Source organism: Crocodylus porosus, unplaced genomic scaffold (genome assembly GCF_001723895.1).
Source record: "Crocodylus porosus isolate Cpor-Errol unplaced genomic scaffold, CroPor_comp1, whole genome shotgun sequence".
Taxonomy (NCBI): domain Eukaryota; kingdom Metazoa; phylum Chordata; order Crocodylia; family Crocodylidae; genus Crocodylus; species Crocodylus porosus.
Genome location: NW_017728886.1, coordinates 12,169,255 through 12,183,689, shown reverse-complemented (window position 1 = coordinate 12,183,689; position 14,435 = coordinate 12,169,255). Strand labels below are relative to the sequence as shown.

Genomic DNA, 14,435 nt, shown 5'->3' with positions numbered 1-14,435 from the left:
CACGGTCAGGGCGGCTAGGGTCTGGAACCAACTTCCAAGAGAAGTGGTGCTGGCTCCTACCCTGGGGGTTTTTAAGAGGAGGTTAGATGAACATCTTGCTGGGGTCATTTGACCCCAGTATTGTTTCCTGCCATGGCAGGGAGTCGGACTAGATGATCTACTCAGGTCCCTTCCGACCCTAGAAACTATGAAACCCTGCTACAGCTACAGCCAGCTCTCTGACCTATCACATTATAGTTAAATGTACTATTGTAGCTCGCAGACAAGAACAGAGGCCAGTAATGCTATGCATTGTGCGAACACTCAGAGGCAAGAGACAATCCTTCCACCCACAGAGCTCACAAGGTAAACAGAAATGAGACAAGGAAACAAGCATCAAAGGTGAAGCGTCTTCACCAGGACCATGCAGGATGTCAGTGCTGAGTATACAAAAATGACAACTGGGAAACAATCAAGGATGTTATGAGCCCAACTGAAAGGCCCCTGAAGCCAACGAGGAATTTTTACGCTCTCTGAAGCCATTGTGGAAGGACGTTGCTACGTCTGAAACGTTAGGTTTAGATCTCATGCATACATTTGGAGCAGTTTCAAAAGGACAGCAGTTGTTACTTCTAAAGTAAGTCTCAACCAAATGTCATAAGCTTTCAGTCTGCCATTAGAAAGGGACAGGAAACATAAAACCTTTTTAAAATATGCAAATACTTCAAGTTGCAGTTCTCCCCCTCCCTTTTAAAAATGCCATTATCAAAATTCAACCACAGCCACTTACATCATTCTATCTCAGAGCCTTAATTTACAATAACTATGACTATCCCTGTCCATTTTTTTCTTTCATTACACAATGCTCTTCAGTTAAGCAGGAGGTTTTGTATTCCTATCAGAAATCTCTGGTGGTTTTAAATGAGCATCTCTCTCGACCCATCTCAGACACTTGTTTGTCAAACGCATATTTTTTCCCGATGTGAGAGAAGACTGCAATCATAATGAATGAATTATTTACAAAGAGATCAGTACTTTAGGTCATGTCAAGTTCTCACTAATTGCATTTAACTGAAAGCTGCACATACAACATATGCACACAATTCTTTATGTTTATAAAAAACTGAGTGCTATTAAACACTTACTATTGAAAAGGGAGAAGGGCTCAGGATATTGGCAATTCAGGATGTAGTCTTTAACCTTTACAGCATTGGCTTGAATGCATTTAGAGCTAAAGACTAAAAGATATACCATATTTTGGTAATGCTGAAGTGCTCTTCTAAAAATCCTGGTTCAGGAAATATCCAAGAGGCAACAATTTTCATGAGTAATACTTTTTATTGGGCCAACTGCATAGTTGGGATACAACAGAATTCTTTGGTGGCCAACACGAAATGGACTGGCCGTTTCTAGATGACAGCCATGTGACTAGATGACAAACCCAAATTTGCACCTTCACTAGATCAAAACAAATTTCTTATAGGAGCTTGGCGAGAACAAGTGGTGTCTCTATACAAAGCTGCACTGGTTTAAATACCACCTCTATCTTAACATAGCACTTTTTCATTAATAGACCTCAAAGTACTGTATAAAACACAAGCATTGTTTTCGCCATATTAGAGGGAGGAAACTGAGGCACAGAAAGGTGAAGCGACTTACCTTCAATCACCCACTGGGCCAGTGGCAAAGGCAAAAATAGAACCCAGGTCTCCGAAGTCCTAGTTCTCTGCACGCTCGACCACATGGCAACTTCTGAATAGACCAGTATTAGTTTTCATTTTTGATACAGCAAGTGAGGCAAGGAACAGGTATGATTTATTAAGGAGATTCCTCTCTAGTTCAGAGCTGAGACGTGACAGGGGCAGTGTTTGCAAAGTGGTTATTTTTCATCTTCTTTCTGTGGTAAAGGAACTTCAGTCTCTGGACTGATGACCTATTTTCCCCCCTTTTACTACGAGTTTTCTCACACAGACACACGTACAACTTGCTCAACTGGCCAGATACCCTTTCCTAATTATTTTCCCCCTTTCATTCAATACCATGTAACTTTGTCTCAATAGCAGCTAGAAATTGTCATTACCTTGACTACAAGGCTCCAAAATAACTGGTACCTTAAGGAATTTTCCATCCTGCTGAACAGCAAAAATACGCAGGCTGAACTCTTGCAGATGCAGCTGCATGTTAATTAAAAAGAATCAAGTGACTTGTAAAATAACAAATCCAATGCCTACTGTTAATTAAATGGTCTAGCTGCTTTAAGTAATTGCCAACACTGACTCTACTTCTTAAAGTTCTATATGCTTCCTATGTTCAGGATCACCAATCTGGCCAACTGGAGCACTTAACTAAGATTAAGGGCCCAATCCAAAAGAGGGACTTAAGTGGAATTTATGCTCCTAAACCCGAACTGTAATGTACAACATCCCTGCTCAGCTGCCACTGAAGCTACTCAACTCCACAGGCACCTCAGTTTGAGGCACTTAAACTTCCATTTCTGGGCTTGCCCAAGAGGGCTGAGCTACCTGGCATGCAGGCTCATTGTAAAATAACAAATCCAATGCCTACTGTTAATTAAATGGTCTAGCTACTTTAAGTAATTGCCAACACTAACTCTACTCCATAAAGTTCTATATGCTTCCTATGTTCAGGATCACCAATCTGGCCAACTGGAGCACTGTGTTCAAATGCCTCCTCTGCCTGAGGGATTCAAATACAGGACTGTCCATTCTCAGGTGACTGCACTAAGCATGACAATAGGTTATTGTCATGCTCACTCCTGCAACACCTTCCTCTATACCTCAATGAACCTTCATTTTAATTCTGCGTAGCAGCCCAGCTTCAAGAGAAGGGACAGAGAGTGCTCACAACAACCCAGCCCAGCCAATAATAGCCTGATGGTAAAGGCACTGTCTTAGGAGATAGCCTGAACCCCTTTCTTGTTAAAGAGGGCACTGACCCTACACCTCCCATATGAGAAGTGAATACTCTATACAAAAAGGCTCAGTGGTATGGGATCAGCTCCAAAACTATCTGTTTCTCTGGTTTAAGAAGAAAGGAGGACCCCAACCCTATCTTTGAAAGAAAGGACCTATGTGCATTTAGGAGAGAACTGGAGGTTGTAAATCTGAAAGAGGAAGCGGCATCCTCTCACTAGCGCTGTTTAGGTCACCTCAGAGAAGACACCCCCCTCTCCTCAGCATTTCTTCATTGGCTAGTTGTGGATGACTCAACACAGCAGGCTGAGCGCTGTGCATCCCATTGTGAAGTGCCTAATTCTCTTCATGTATTGTATGGGAAACCAAGATCTGAAATGCAGAGTTCTAGATTCAGCTTCAAAAAAAATAAGTATCGCAATGCTAAGCACAGTGGCCCTGTGCATCTGGGTCAAAGCATCCACCTCCATCTTCACAGTCTATTACAGAAGAGTCCAGTTGAAGAGCTTTTGCTAAAAGCTCTCCATCTCACATGTGGGAGCTAGAAGGAAGTAAGGCTGCCTTAGTAGAAGGTTTTTACCTCCAACCTTTATTTCTTCCAATTTTTTTTTGAGAGTTCAGAGTTGTTGACATTGTTGTTCGAGTATTATTCCCAAGATGATCCATTTACTTGATAAAGAGGTGACCTCAATTGACTGGAGTGGGATTCTTTGCTAAATTCTTGAGACCATAAATTGGTACCGTCATCCTTCTAGATGCATTTAAAGTGGAAGTGATTTAAAATTACACCACTGAATCTAAAGCTTACTCTGTACTCATCATGTATGTAAATACATGCATTTTCTTGGCAAACAAAATATGGAGAAAGGAATTTATAAACCAAGACTACAACATTTGTAAATATGTCAACAGTTTATTTCACTGGTGCAAGGCAGCGTTTCATCCACCACTCACCAACACCAAAACAAAATGTCATCTTCCATAAAACACCGTCAAAAAAATTCAAACATAACAAAAAGTAAAATAGGCTGTATAAACCTCACACAACACTGTAAGTTGCTTAAAGTTCATGTCACTCAAACAAAAACAAACCATTTTCTAGTACACATGGCTTTTTTTTTTGGTCAGCAAGACACACCTGTACAACTTCAATATATGCCTCACACCTGGAAACTTGTCACATCACTCCATGATACTGATAGCTGTTCATGCTTAGAACCAGTCAAACCTACCAATATCATAAAATATAAAATAATATTAAAAACCATCCATTTATAAAGTAAGGCTCTGATCCTGCAATGTGAACTGTGAGCAGACACTTAAATCCATTCCGAGTCCCACTAAAATCAATGGGGCTCCACACAGGCACAAAGATCTGGCCATAAAGATTCAATTGCAAGAACAAAGCCCAGGTGGAAAAGGCTTAAACACTTTTTTACTTTTCCCAAGGCAGTAAAAACCATAATCTTCTAGACTTGACCTCAGTAGTGTTTGCACAGTCTCCTAAACAGAGACTGGCCTACTACCTAGAAGCTCACATTTAGGAAGAAAGAGGAATAGGCTTTAAAGTAGTCAGCACAGAAATGGCTTTTAATGAAATGAATCTGGGCTGTATGCAGTGTTGTAGTGCACTATGGTGACCCAAATGTTCCCAGGAGATGAACATCCACATCTTGCTTCAGTATTTACAATAACTGTCGTCTTCTTCCATTTCAGAAGTTTCTCCACCAGCAAGATATATGAATCGCTACTTCCATTAGACAAGCATTATGACATGACTCCAAAAACAGGATTATGACGACAAATACTAGGGCCATATTCTTCATAGTCTTTCTTGGTGTGACATACTTGAAAAAACTCTGGCTAAGAACAAATAAAAATAAAACAAGAATATACAAGTGCATAAAAACATACCCAAAAAACTATACATAAACCAATGAAATCATCTGTGAAACTGTTCTCCTGGAGTACAGCATTACTATATGCACTTATGCCTTTAAAAGCATAAAATAAGAGTTAATGGATGGCAGTCTTCTCCGAATAATTGATCTGCAGGCACTGCAGTAAAAAAGCCCAGTTTGGAGCAATGAAAAATGTCCAATTTTCTTGTATTTTCTCTCTCAGGATTAAGAAACTAAGAATGAGGCTTTGTGTTCATAGAGTCTTTACTATTCTTAGAGCACTGACCTTAGTAATGTGGAAGATCCTATATTTAAGTTGTCAACTATACAACCACATGCAAATAGATCAAGCCTTATAGTCCTTACTCAAGCAGAGCTCCCATAAATTCAATAGAAGTTTTGCCCAAATAAAAACTGAAAAAAGTATCCAGGATTTGGCTAAATTGATAATGTTCTAGTACAACACACATCATTTTGGATGTTACAGTGAAAAGCATTTTAAACCTAATAACACTGATCAAAGATGACCAGCACTAGAAAATACATAGCGAAGGAAATTCAGAAAGAAGCTGATAAAGACATACTGTTGAAGCAAGCATGGAACCTCCAAACCAAACTGCATAACGCTGCATATGGTGTGTTATCACTTGAACTTCAACTGGTTTGGGCTAGAAAGTAAAGACAGAACAAGTTTAGTCAGTCAGTCATATGATTTTATTACTTGGCTACCCAGGATCAGCAGCACACACGTTTTTAGCCAGAACGGGGGATGCTCCTGTGCATTCCTCTGCCTACACTAAGGGCTTGTCAATCCAACAGAACTCCTGCTAGTATAGTTAAGGAGATCAGCTATAAACCCTTGCCTGAGGCAGGATCATCTCCATTCAAACTATCATAAACAAATCTAGTGTCTAGCCTTTTGGTAAAATTACAGCCAACCTCGACACATGACCACAAGGTATAACACCATACACATGCCACAGGTAAAGCATGGGGACAATAGCAACTAGTGTCCTGTTCCTGTGAGGGTCATTAAAATATGCTCAAGATCCAAGAAAGAAGGCCATGCCCTCTCTCTACAGGAGGCAAAACCCTCAACAGTCCGTACCAATCTAACCATGAGATAAAATAACCTTCCTGACTCCAAATATAGAAATTGGTCTTACTCTGTGCAGACGGCTTAGACCCTCTAGCTAGGAACCTTTGGGTTTTAGTCCCAAGTAGAGCACTGGCACATCCCAGCCAAAACCCAGTGGTTCTGCAGGAGGTGGGGAAAAAACCCCTGACATGTGGCAATTATGCCATATACTAAACATCTGCAGGAAAGCTGATGATGCATCTCTGTCCACCGGTAAATGCAGCTTTACCATCACTCTGTATCGAACTTCCATTTCAAAGAGAAAAGTGCCCTTGATTCCATTTCAAACACAGGTCTCATATAATGCAATATGATCTTTTGGGGCTGTAAAATGAAGTATAAGGCTACCCCCATACTGAGCGCTCAAACCCCAGTCCTTGGGCCATATCTGGCCTGTGGAGCCAAGTGACCCAGCCCACAGGGGCTCCCCAGCAGTCTGGAAATTTGGCAGCAGAGAAGTGGTGGTAGTTAACACTGCCTCTGCTACCCAAATTTCCAAGCTCCACAAGCCAAATGAAATGGCCCCATGCAGGGAACTGACTGGCGTGTGCAGGACTGGGGCAGCAGACCCAATCCAGCATACGCAGGGTCAGGAACCAATCCAGCGCACACCAGATCAGGCCCCAGCCCTGCACATGCCAGATCAGACCCACAGACCCACTCATCTGGCCCACAGGATCCAAAGTTTGGTACCACTGGTATAAACAGGAACATAATTCACTAATTCTTTACTCCATAAGGTGCATCTCTACACTTGCCTTCTGCCTGACCTCAGACTAACAAGGCTACCTACCTTTCTCTCATCCTTCATTACTGCAGATGTTAAACTCTACTTCTTACTCTTACTTGTCCAGTGTTATGCAGAAATTAAGTCTCCCACCAATTTGTCTGGTAGTTGCTTTTGGGTATTTGCACTCACTTCAGTTGTTTACATAACTGATAGCATTTCAGATTCGTGCCTACCTTTATCCGACCACCACTGAGTTCTTCACTAAGTCTCAATCTCGCATCCACTACTCTTTTCAAGTCCCTCTGTAGTCGACGTCCAAAGTCCCTGAACATTGTGGATCCTCCTGAAAGAACCACATTCTACAAAAGGACGAAAGAAACATGAATCTAAAAGAAGAGTTTAAAGTCAATTGCCAAGAAGCAAAAATTATTCTGAAGCTCTCAAAATATACCAAACCCCTTAAGTATTACTTCATTTACATAACAGAGCATCAACTAGAGCTTTCTTGTAGAAAAGTTACTTTATTGAACGGACTTCTGATTGTCAAACATGTTAAAAGTGCCGACTTTCATCTACGTTTTCAGGGGTTTATGCAGAATATGCATTCAAAGAGAAAAATAGCCATTAAATGGCAGGTTGGTACTCTACCTACATGCAAAGCTGTTTCTACTTAACACATTTTTAAAGGGTTATTAACACAAGGCAGAAATAGCTGTGCAAAGGGCACGTCTACACATTGCCTTGCAGAGATGTAGCATAGATTTCATAGACATTAGGTCTGGAAGGGACCTCAGAAGATCACCGAGTCCAGGCCCCTGCCCAAAGGGCAGGAAGTCAGCAGGGATCCCAGCAAGATAAACATCCAAATTTCTCTTGAAGGCATTCAAAGTAGGTGCTTGAACCACCTCCAATGGCAGGCTATTCCAGACGTTGGAGCCTCGGATAGTAAAGAAATTCTCTCTCATGTCCAGCTTGAAATGGTCTTGCAGTAGCTTATAACCATTTGACCTGGTCATCTCATGGGGCACTCTGGTAAACAATCGTTCCCCCAGATTCTGGTGGACACCTTTTATAAACTTATAGGTAGTCATCACATCGCCCCTGAGCTTGCGCTCTTCCAGGCTGAAGAGTCCCATAGCTCTCAGCCTGTCATCGTAAAGTCTGTTTTCCTGACCTTTAATCATGCACATGGCTCTTCTCTGGACTCTCTCAAGCTTCTCCGCATCCTTTTTGAATTGTGGAGCCCAAAACTGGATGCAGTACTCCAGCTGCAGCCTCACCAAGGCCGAGTACAAGGGGAGAATGACGTCCCAGGATTTGCCTGAGAAGCATCTATGGATGCAAGCCAGCGTTTTGCTCGCTTTACTAGCTGCAGCATCACATTGAAGGCTCGCGTTCATCTTGTGGTCAATGATGACCCCCAAGTCCCTTTCATCTGTAGTGCTAGCCAGCATAGCACTGCCAAGCCTATAGGGATGCTGCTGGTTTTTCTTCCCAAGCAATGTGCTATGTCACTGTATGGCATGCTATGGCAACATAGCGATCACATGGGTCTACACATGATCACCAGCTACAGCAACGTAGTGGGGAAATCTAAGTGTGCACTGCCCACATGGCACAGTAACTGTCCATACTGCACCATGTTTTAGTACTTCCAAGAGGAAGTACTAAAACATGGTGATGTGTAGACACGCTCAAAGGAGAGGAAATTCTACATCAAAAATTACTAGAGGAGGTACAGCATAAGAAAATTTATTCTTGGCATCAAATAAGACTGCTTTGAGGAGTCAGGATAACGAGTTACATAGTTAACTAACCAACCAACATTTTGGACCTAAACCCCCAAATACAGATACTGGTTAGTTTTGTGTCTCAAGACACTCAGGCCAAAGAGAGGACAGACAATATATAAGATAAGAGAGGGGAAATGTTACAACATACCAAGCTCTTGTTTTCTTAAAAGTTTTCAAATTTGAAGGATGCCTAAACCACTACCTGGTTGTATTATACTGTTCTGGCTGTTCAGGACCCTACTAACATCCCACTGGTTTAACTCAACTGAGAAAATTCCAAATAATTCTAAATTCTTAATTTTAATTTTGCATGCATTTTCACCTACCATCCTGCACCATCAAAACTAACTACATGGTTTCAGTACTTGAGAATGTAGGTGTATAGGTGCCAAATAAAGGGCACCTATACACATGACAGAACTCTGCTCTGACATGTTTTAATTAACATGCTTCAGAGGAGACTCAATTAATACAGTCTGCTGCAAGTCTGCTGGAGTGTGCTAATTAGCCCCTCCAGCAGCCTTCACGTCACATGTATTCAGCATCCCTGCATTTCAAAATGGTGGGATGCTGAATACACGTGACACTGAGGGCACCATAATTCGAGCTGCTCTGAGAGCCACTCTAATTAAAGCACCCCCTCTCAACCCCGGAGCACGTGTATAGATGCCCAAAATGCTGAAAATTTAAAACATTTCAAATCTAATGCAGCACTGAAGAGTGGCAGAGCAAGTACCTAACAACCTGTGTAACCACTAGGCTGAAAAAGAACAGAAACGAAGTCAGTCTCCATGTCCAGACTGCTGCAATTGCAAACCAAGATGCCAATTAGTGCTAACTGCAGAAGTTTTTGTGCTGTGGATGCATGCCCACATGAACTTTAACGAAGATCAGCAGCTCACTGGTCACAGTGATCAAAGTACAGTCAGATAGTAACAGCTTTCTGACATCAGAGACCTAGCTTACTACTTCAGTTCCAGTCTAGAAGTGGCATGTCCCTTGGGTCTATACCAATCTTTGAGTAATCTGCTCATCACATAGACAATTTTTTATAAAGCAATGAACTCCATGACATCTGTAACAAGTATTCACACTTGCAAAGTGTTGAACTGCTTGACTGTTGAATAATCAATAGCAAGAAAAATTGTGATTTGACTTGTTAAATGAAACAAGAATAGTTTGCTTCTCCATTTATGTTCATCTGTGTATTTCTCACAAAACCCTGTAATGACAAAAAGAGGAATGTCTTGGAGTTCATTCATATTCATCTTAAATGAAGTAGCTAAGAATACGCTAATACAGCAAAAAGGTAGTTGCAAAAAAACCCCAAAAATGCAGAAATAAAGCAATTCCCAAATAGGTGGGAAAAGAACTTGATCTGCAATTAAAACAAAAACATCTAGAGGCACCAAGCTGAGATGTGGATAAATAAAGTAAGTACTCTCTTTCCAGACTCGTCAATCAGTGCCTCAGATGGCTTGAACATGCTGCATGCTCAATATGTAAATAAAAATTGCTAAGTGTATTAAAAAAAAAAAATCCACAAGCCATATGAAAAAGCAATTAAGAATACGTCATCAAAATGTACCATCTGGAGATAATGAACACAGCATAGAGAGGGATAACGTTAATTCTATTCCAGTCTTCATGAACTTAAACTTTAGGTATATGGGATTCAATTTAAAGTTATATTTCTACCACTTAAAAAATGTCCAAGTCTCATGTAGACTTTTCCAAGAATGAAAGTGAAAATGTGCAAATGTAAAGTTAAATATCTTCCTACTGTTACCATTAAATTTAAATACATCCAACTTGGATATAGTTTAACAAATCTCAGAAATACTTCTCATTGACTGACCACTGATATGCTGCTGGGGAGATAAGATCATGTCAAAGTATATATGGAGCCAAATCAAGATTTCCTGCTGTACCCAAGGTATGTTTAAAATTTGCTCTACACTATATATTGCAGTTATCATTAGTTCACACCTGCTTGTATATAATCAGTAAATCTCACAGGCTATTATCAGGGCTGGGCCAAACTTGAAACAGTCCTTGCCTAAAGACATGTCTGTATGTTCACATCTCGTTTGGAACCAATTGTGCAAACCCAGTAGATACGAGTTTCTTCAAAGAAACCAACAATCAAAAGCGTTCTTAATGCACCATGTTTTTTTTTTCTTTTTACATGCCCCTATATTCATTTTCATCCCAAAAGCAATGAATGTCAGCTGTTTAGAAAAAATAAAAACAAAACAAAAAAATACAAACAGAAAAAAGTGTTTGGAACATTTAACCAAATGGAGCTTAACTTTGTGTCCTTGAACCACTGCATAATTAATGCTTAAGGCAGGGCAAAGTAGACTTCTCTATGATTTTTTATGACTCCAGACTTTTTTATTTATTTATTTATTTTTTACAGGTTATGCCTTATACATCCAAGGTAATTTCAGCTTGCTAGCTGAGGTACCGGTAGCAGTCTACCAGTAGCAGCACAGAGTTCAGACAAAGCTAGTGGATCAAGTATTTACCAGACTCCTAAAACATCTTTTGCAGCCCACACTGAGCTTTGTGCTGCCATCATTAGCCTGCTACCAAGAACTAAGCCAGTTCATTTAAAACTAGTTTCTACAGCCACCACACCAGCAATAAAGTAGACAAAACCCAAGCACCATCTCACCTGCTCTTCATAATAATAAAGAGAGGCACAATACATCACAGCATGTAACCACAGCATGTCATCAGCTGGGATCCAGATTTTTAGTTCACTATGGAAAGACACAAATTTTCTCCTTCAACAGAGAAAAAATAAGAATTTTCTCTTTTAAAAGGAGAAAATTGTGAATTTCTCCCTTAAAGGAGAAAAACGCAGGAAACCACAGGTTTCCCTTTGCAGGCTGGCCAAGTTCTAGCCTGCAAGGGGCTGCAAGGAGTGCAAGGAGGGTGATCAGAGGCAGGGGGACACCATGTGCACATCCACGTGGCAGTCTATGGGGGGGTGGGGAGGGGGCAAGGGGCACAGGCCACACAAGGAGAGGAAAGGAAAGGGCATAGGCACTGGCACCCGCTCCCCACAAGATTTCTGCACCTACAGTGGGGTGTGGGGCTGCAGCCAGGCTGGACCAGCTCTAGACAGGAGCTGCCTCCACAGCCACGGCTGCCAAAGAAAGGCTCCGCTTGCCCGCTTGGCAGCAGTGAGGGGCAATTTTGCACAACCATTGCTGCCACTTACGCACCTCACCTCCAGCACTAAGTCCTACCCTCTGGGCTGTGGAAGCAGCTCTTGCCTGGAGCTGATCCAGTCTGAATGCGACCCTACACCTCGCTGCAGGTGCAGAAATCTCAGAGGTCACATTCCCCACTACCGCATGGCCTGTCCCCCACGCCTTCCCTACACATCCACTCCCTACCTCATACACAGAGGGGCTGGGGGCAGGGGGCAGTAGGTCAGGAGTGAGGGGCACTGGCACAGCTGGAAGAACTGTGCGTCAGGAGTGAAGGGCACCGGCAGAGCCGGGGGGCTGTGGGTCTGGAGTGAAGGGCACCGGCAGAGCCATGGGGCTGTGGGTCAGGAGTGAAGGGCACCGGCAGAGCCATGGGGCTGTGGGTCAGGAGTGAAGGGCAATCGCATGGACAGGAGCAAGGTACCAGCATATAAGGGCTGCTCAGAGGCACAAAGAAGTGGGGTGAGTGAAAGGGGTAGGGGAAGCTCAGATTTTCCATGATAAAAATCCAAAATCAAATTCCAATATTTATAGGTATTTTGAACTTAGAGTGATTGAGACACTGGTAGGCTTCCAAACAGTTTTAAAATTGTAAATATAGCAATAAAATGTGTTCAGCTGATTTTAGAGAGAGAGAGAGGCATTTCATTTTAACTGCAGAAAGAGATGGATTTTGGGGGTCTTAAATAACAGAAACTGCAATTTTTATCAGAAAATGTGCAATTTTTAAATAGAGAAAACCAAGACCCCTGGTCATCACTAATAGTAAAGTTTGATTAAAGACTCTAATCAACAGGTAGGATCATTCAAGGTATTATCAAAAAGTCAATTTAAGGTGTCAGCAACTTCTGAGATGATACAATATCAATTTAGCTCAGGTCTAAATGATAGGTTACATTGTTCACACTATGGAATTGCCTGAATTTTACATTACATCCCATACCAGTTAACATCTGTGGGTTTTGGGGTATAGCCTCCCAATACAATTCATTCACATATTTTTAATAGAAAGGGTGTAAACAACGCAGTAGGATGATGGGGTTTTTTTCATTAAAATAAAAGCTGTGGTCAAATGCTAGCTGGATCATGAACTAAAATGGGTATTGCTTAATCCTATCACCCCTTTGCCTGACAAAGAATCTTTCAAAAGTCCAAGAAAGCATGGGGAAGTCAAGACACGACATATCTATGTAAGACAGTGAGGAGCAGACCAATTAGCTCCTCAGAAAAACATCTCATGCCTACACGTGCAACCCTATTAGACCATAGGAAACTAAGGATTGTATTGTATTCACAAGTACTACCCTGCTGTGGAGTTTTTTTACTCTGCAACACCACACGTGTAGACACTGATGCAGCTGACTGGGGCACAAGGGTACTTCAGTGTGGGAGTCGCTTGCTGGCTAGCCCCACACTGAAGTACCCTTGTGCCCCAGCCAGCCCCTCTGCAGCATGCTGAGCCAAGCTGGAGCATCTCTAAGCTGGCAGGCTGAACTCCTAGCCCCCTGCCAGCCAGGGCTGCTCCAACCTGGCTCAACATGCTTTGGTCCTGGGTGCACATGTAAATGTAGCACCCAGGAGCAAGAAACTCTGGTGCAATATGTGCCGAAGTTTATTGCTGCATGCTAATAGCAAATGTAGATGTGCCCACAGAGACTTTACATACATTTGGCCTGGAACAGGTCTCCATCATCATTAACTTCAGCAGTCAAAAGCAGATTTAGTTCGGTTGTAGGCACATACTTCACACACCAATATGGAAGTTTGTGTCAGAATCCTTGAAAAATAGGGCTGAAAGGTGCCTCAAGAGGTCACTTATTCCATCTTATTCCCAGCCTCTTTGTCTAAACCAGGGGTCAGCAACACCTGGCACACGTGCCATTAGTGGCACATGGAGACATTTTCCTGGAACACGGGGAGGCAAGCAAAGAAATTGTTTGTTTTTTTTAAGTTGCTGCTCCGGGCTCTCCTGTGCAGCCACAAGTCCCAGCACCGCGGCAGGCACCAGGGCGGAGCCAGAAGAACGCAGGCAGGGAGGCTGTCTGTGCTCTACTGCCCCTGCCCCGTGCTCCCTGGCTGCACCCTCCAGCCCGGCTGGCCCCTGGAGGGAGCTGCCCAGGCAGGCAGATGCCGTCCCTCTTGGGGCAGTACTGAGGAGCCGAGTGCAGGAGCCGGGTGGCCGGACAGGGTCTGGGCAGCGTGGGGGGAGGCACTGCGGGCAGTTGGGTCCTTAGGAAGGGGGGTGGGGCTGCGCAGGAAGTGGGGGTGGCTCCGGGGCTCTGCAGGCTCAAGATGTGGTAGGCAGGCAGGCAGGGGTGCCCAGCAGCACCCGTGGTGAGGCCTGGCCTGGCCCGGCCCGCAGAGCTCTTTAGGGATGGGCCACAGCCACCCTGCACATGTGGGGATGCTGCCTGGCTGGGGCAGGACGCCAGGCTCGAGAGGCTTCCCTCTCCGGGATCGGCCTCCCTGCACACTGGGCACACTGCAGGCAGGACAGAGCCATCCCCGGTGCAGGGGCCTGGCCACAGAAGCCCCCTGGAGCCTAGGAACAGCCACTGTGGCTGCCTCAGCCCACCTGGGTCCTGGCCTTGCCTGCCCGCAGCTCCCCTCAAGGTGCCAGGGCTGGGACAGGCACTGCACAGAGCTGCTGTGCTGCAGGCTCCCTCCCGGCTGGCTCGGCCCTGAGCACCAGCTGCAGCAGCTGTTCCCAAAGCCTGGGAAACAGCCTGTGGCTCCC

At 43.5% G+C, this 14,435-nt stretch overlaps 1 protein-coding gene across 4 annotated transcripts in view; it reads right to left on the bottom strand.

Moving 5' to 3' along the window:
* Positions 1–3,809: 3,809 nt before the first annotated feature.
* ACTR3B (ARP3 actin related protein 3 homolog B) overlaps positions 3,810–14,435 on the bottom strand; it is a 46,608-nt gene continuing 35,982 nt past the window's right edge. For 3 of the 4 annotated variants that reach the window (XM_019530444.1, XM_019530461.1, XM_019530469.1), the window contains 3 exons: positions 6,915–7,040; positions 5,398–5,481; positions 3,810–4,771 (listed from right to left, as the gene is read on the bottom strand). In XM_019530444.1, the coding sequence (XP_019385989.1) occupies positions 4,625–4,771; positions 5,398–5,481; positions 6,915–7,040 (357 nt within the window). In that variant the 3' untranslated portion in view covers positions 3,810–4,624. Of the gene's footprint in view, positions 4,776–5,397; positions 5,482–6,914; positions 7,041–14,435 lie in introns of all 4 variants that reach the window. The other variant, XM_019530453.1, reaches the window with a different exon arrangement.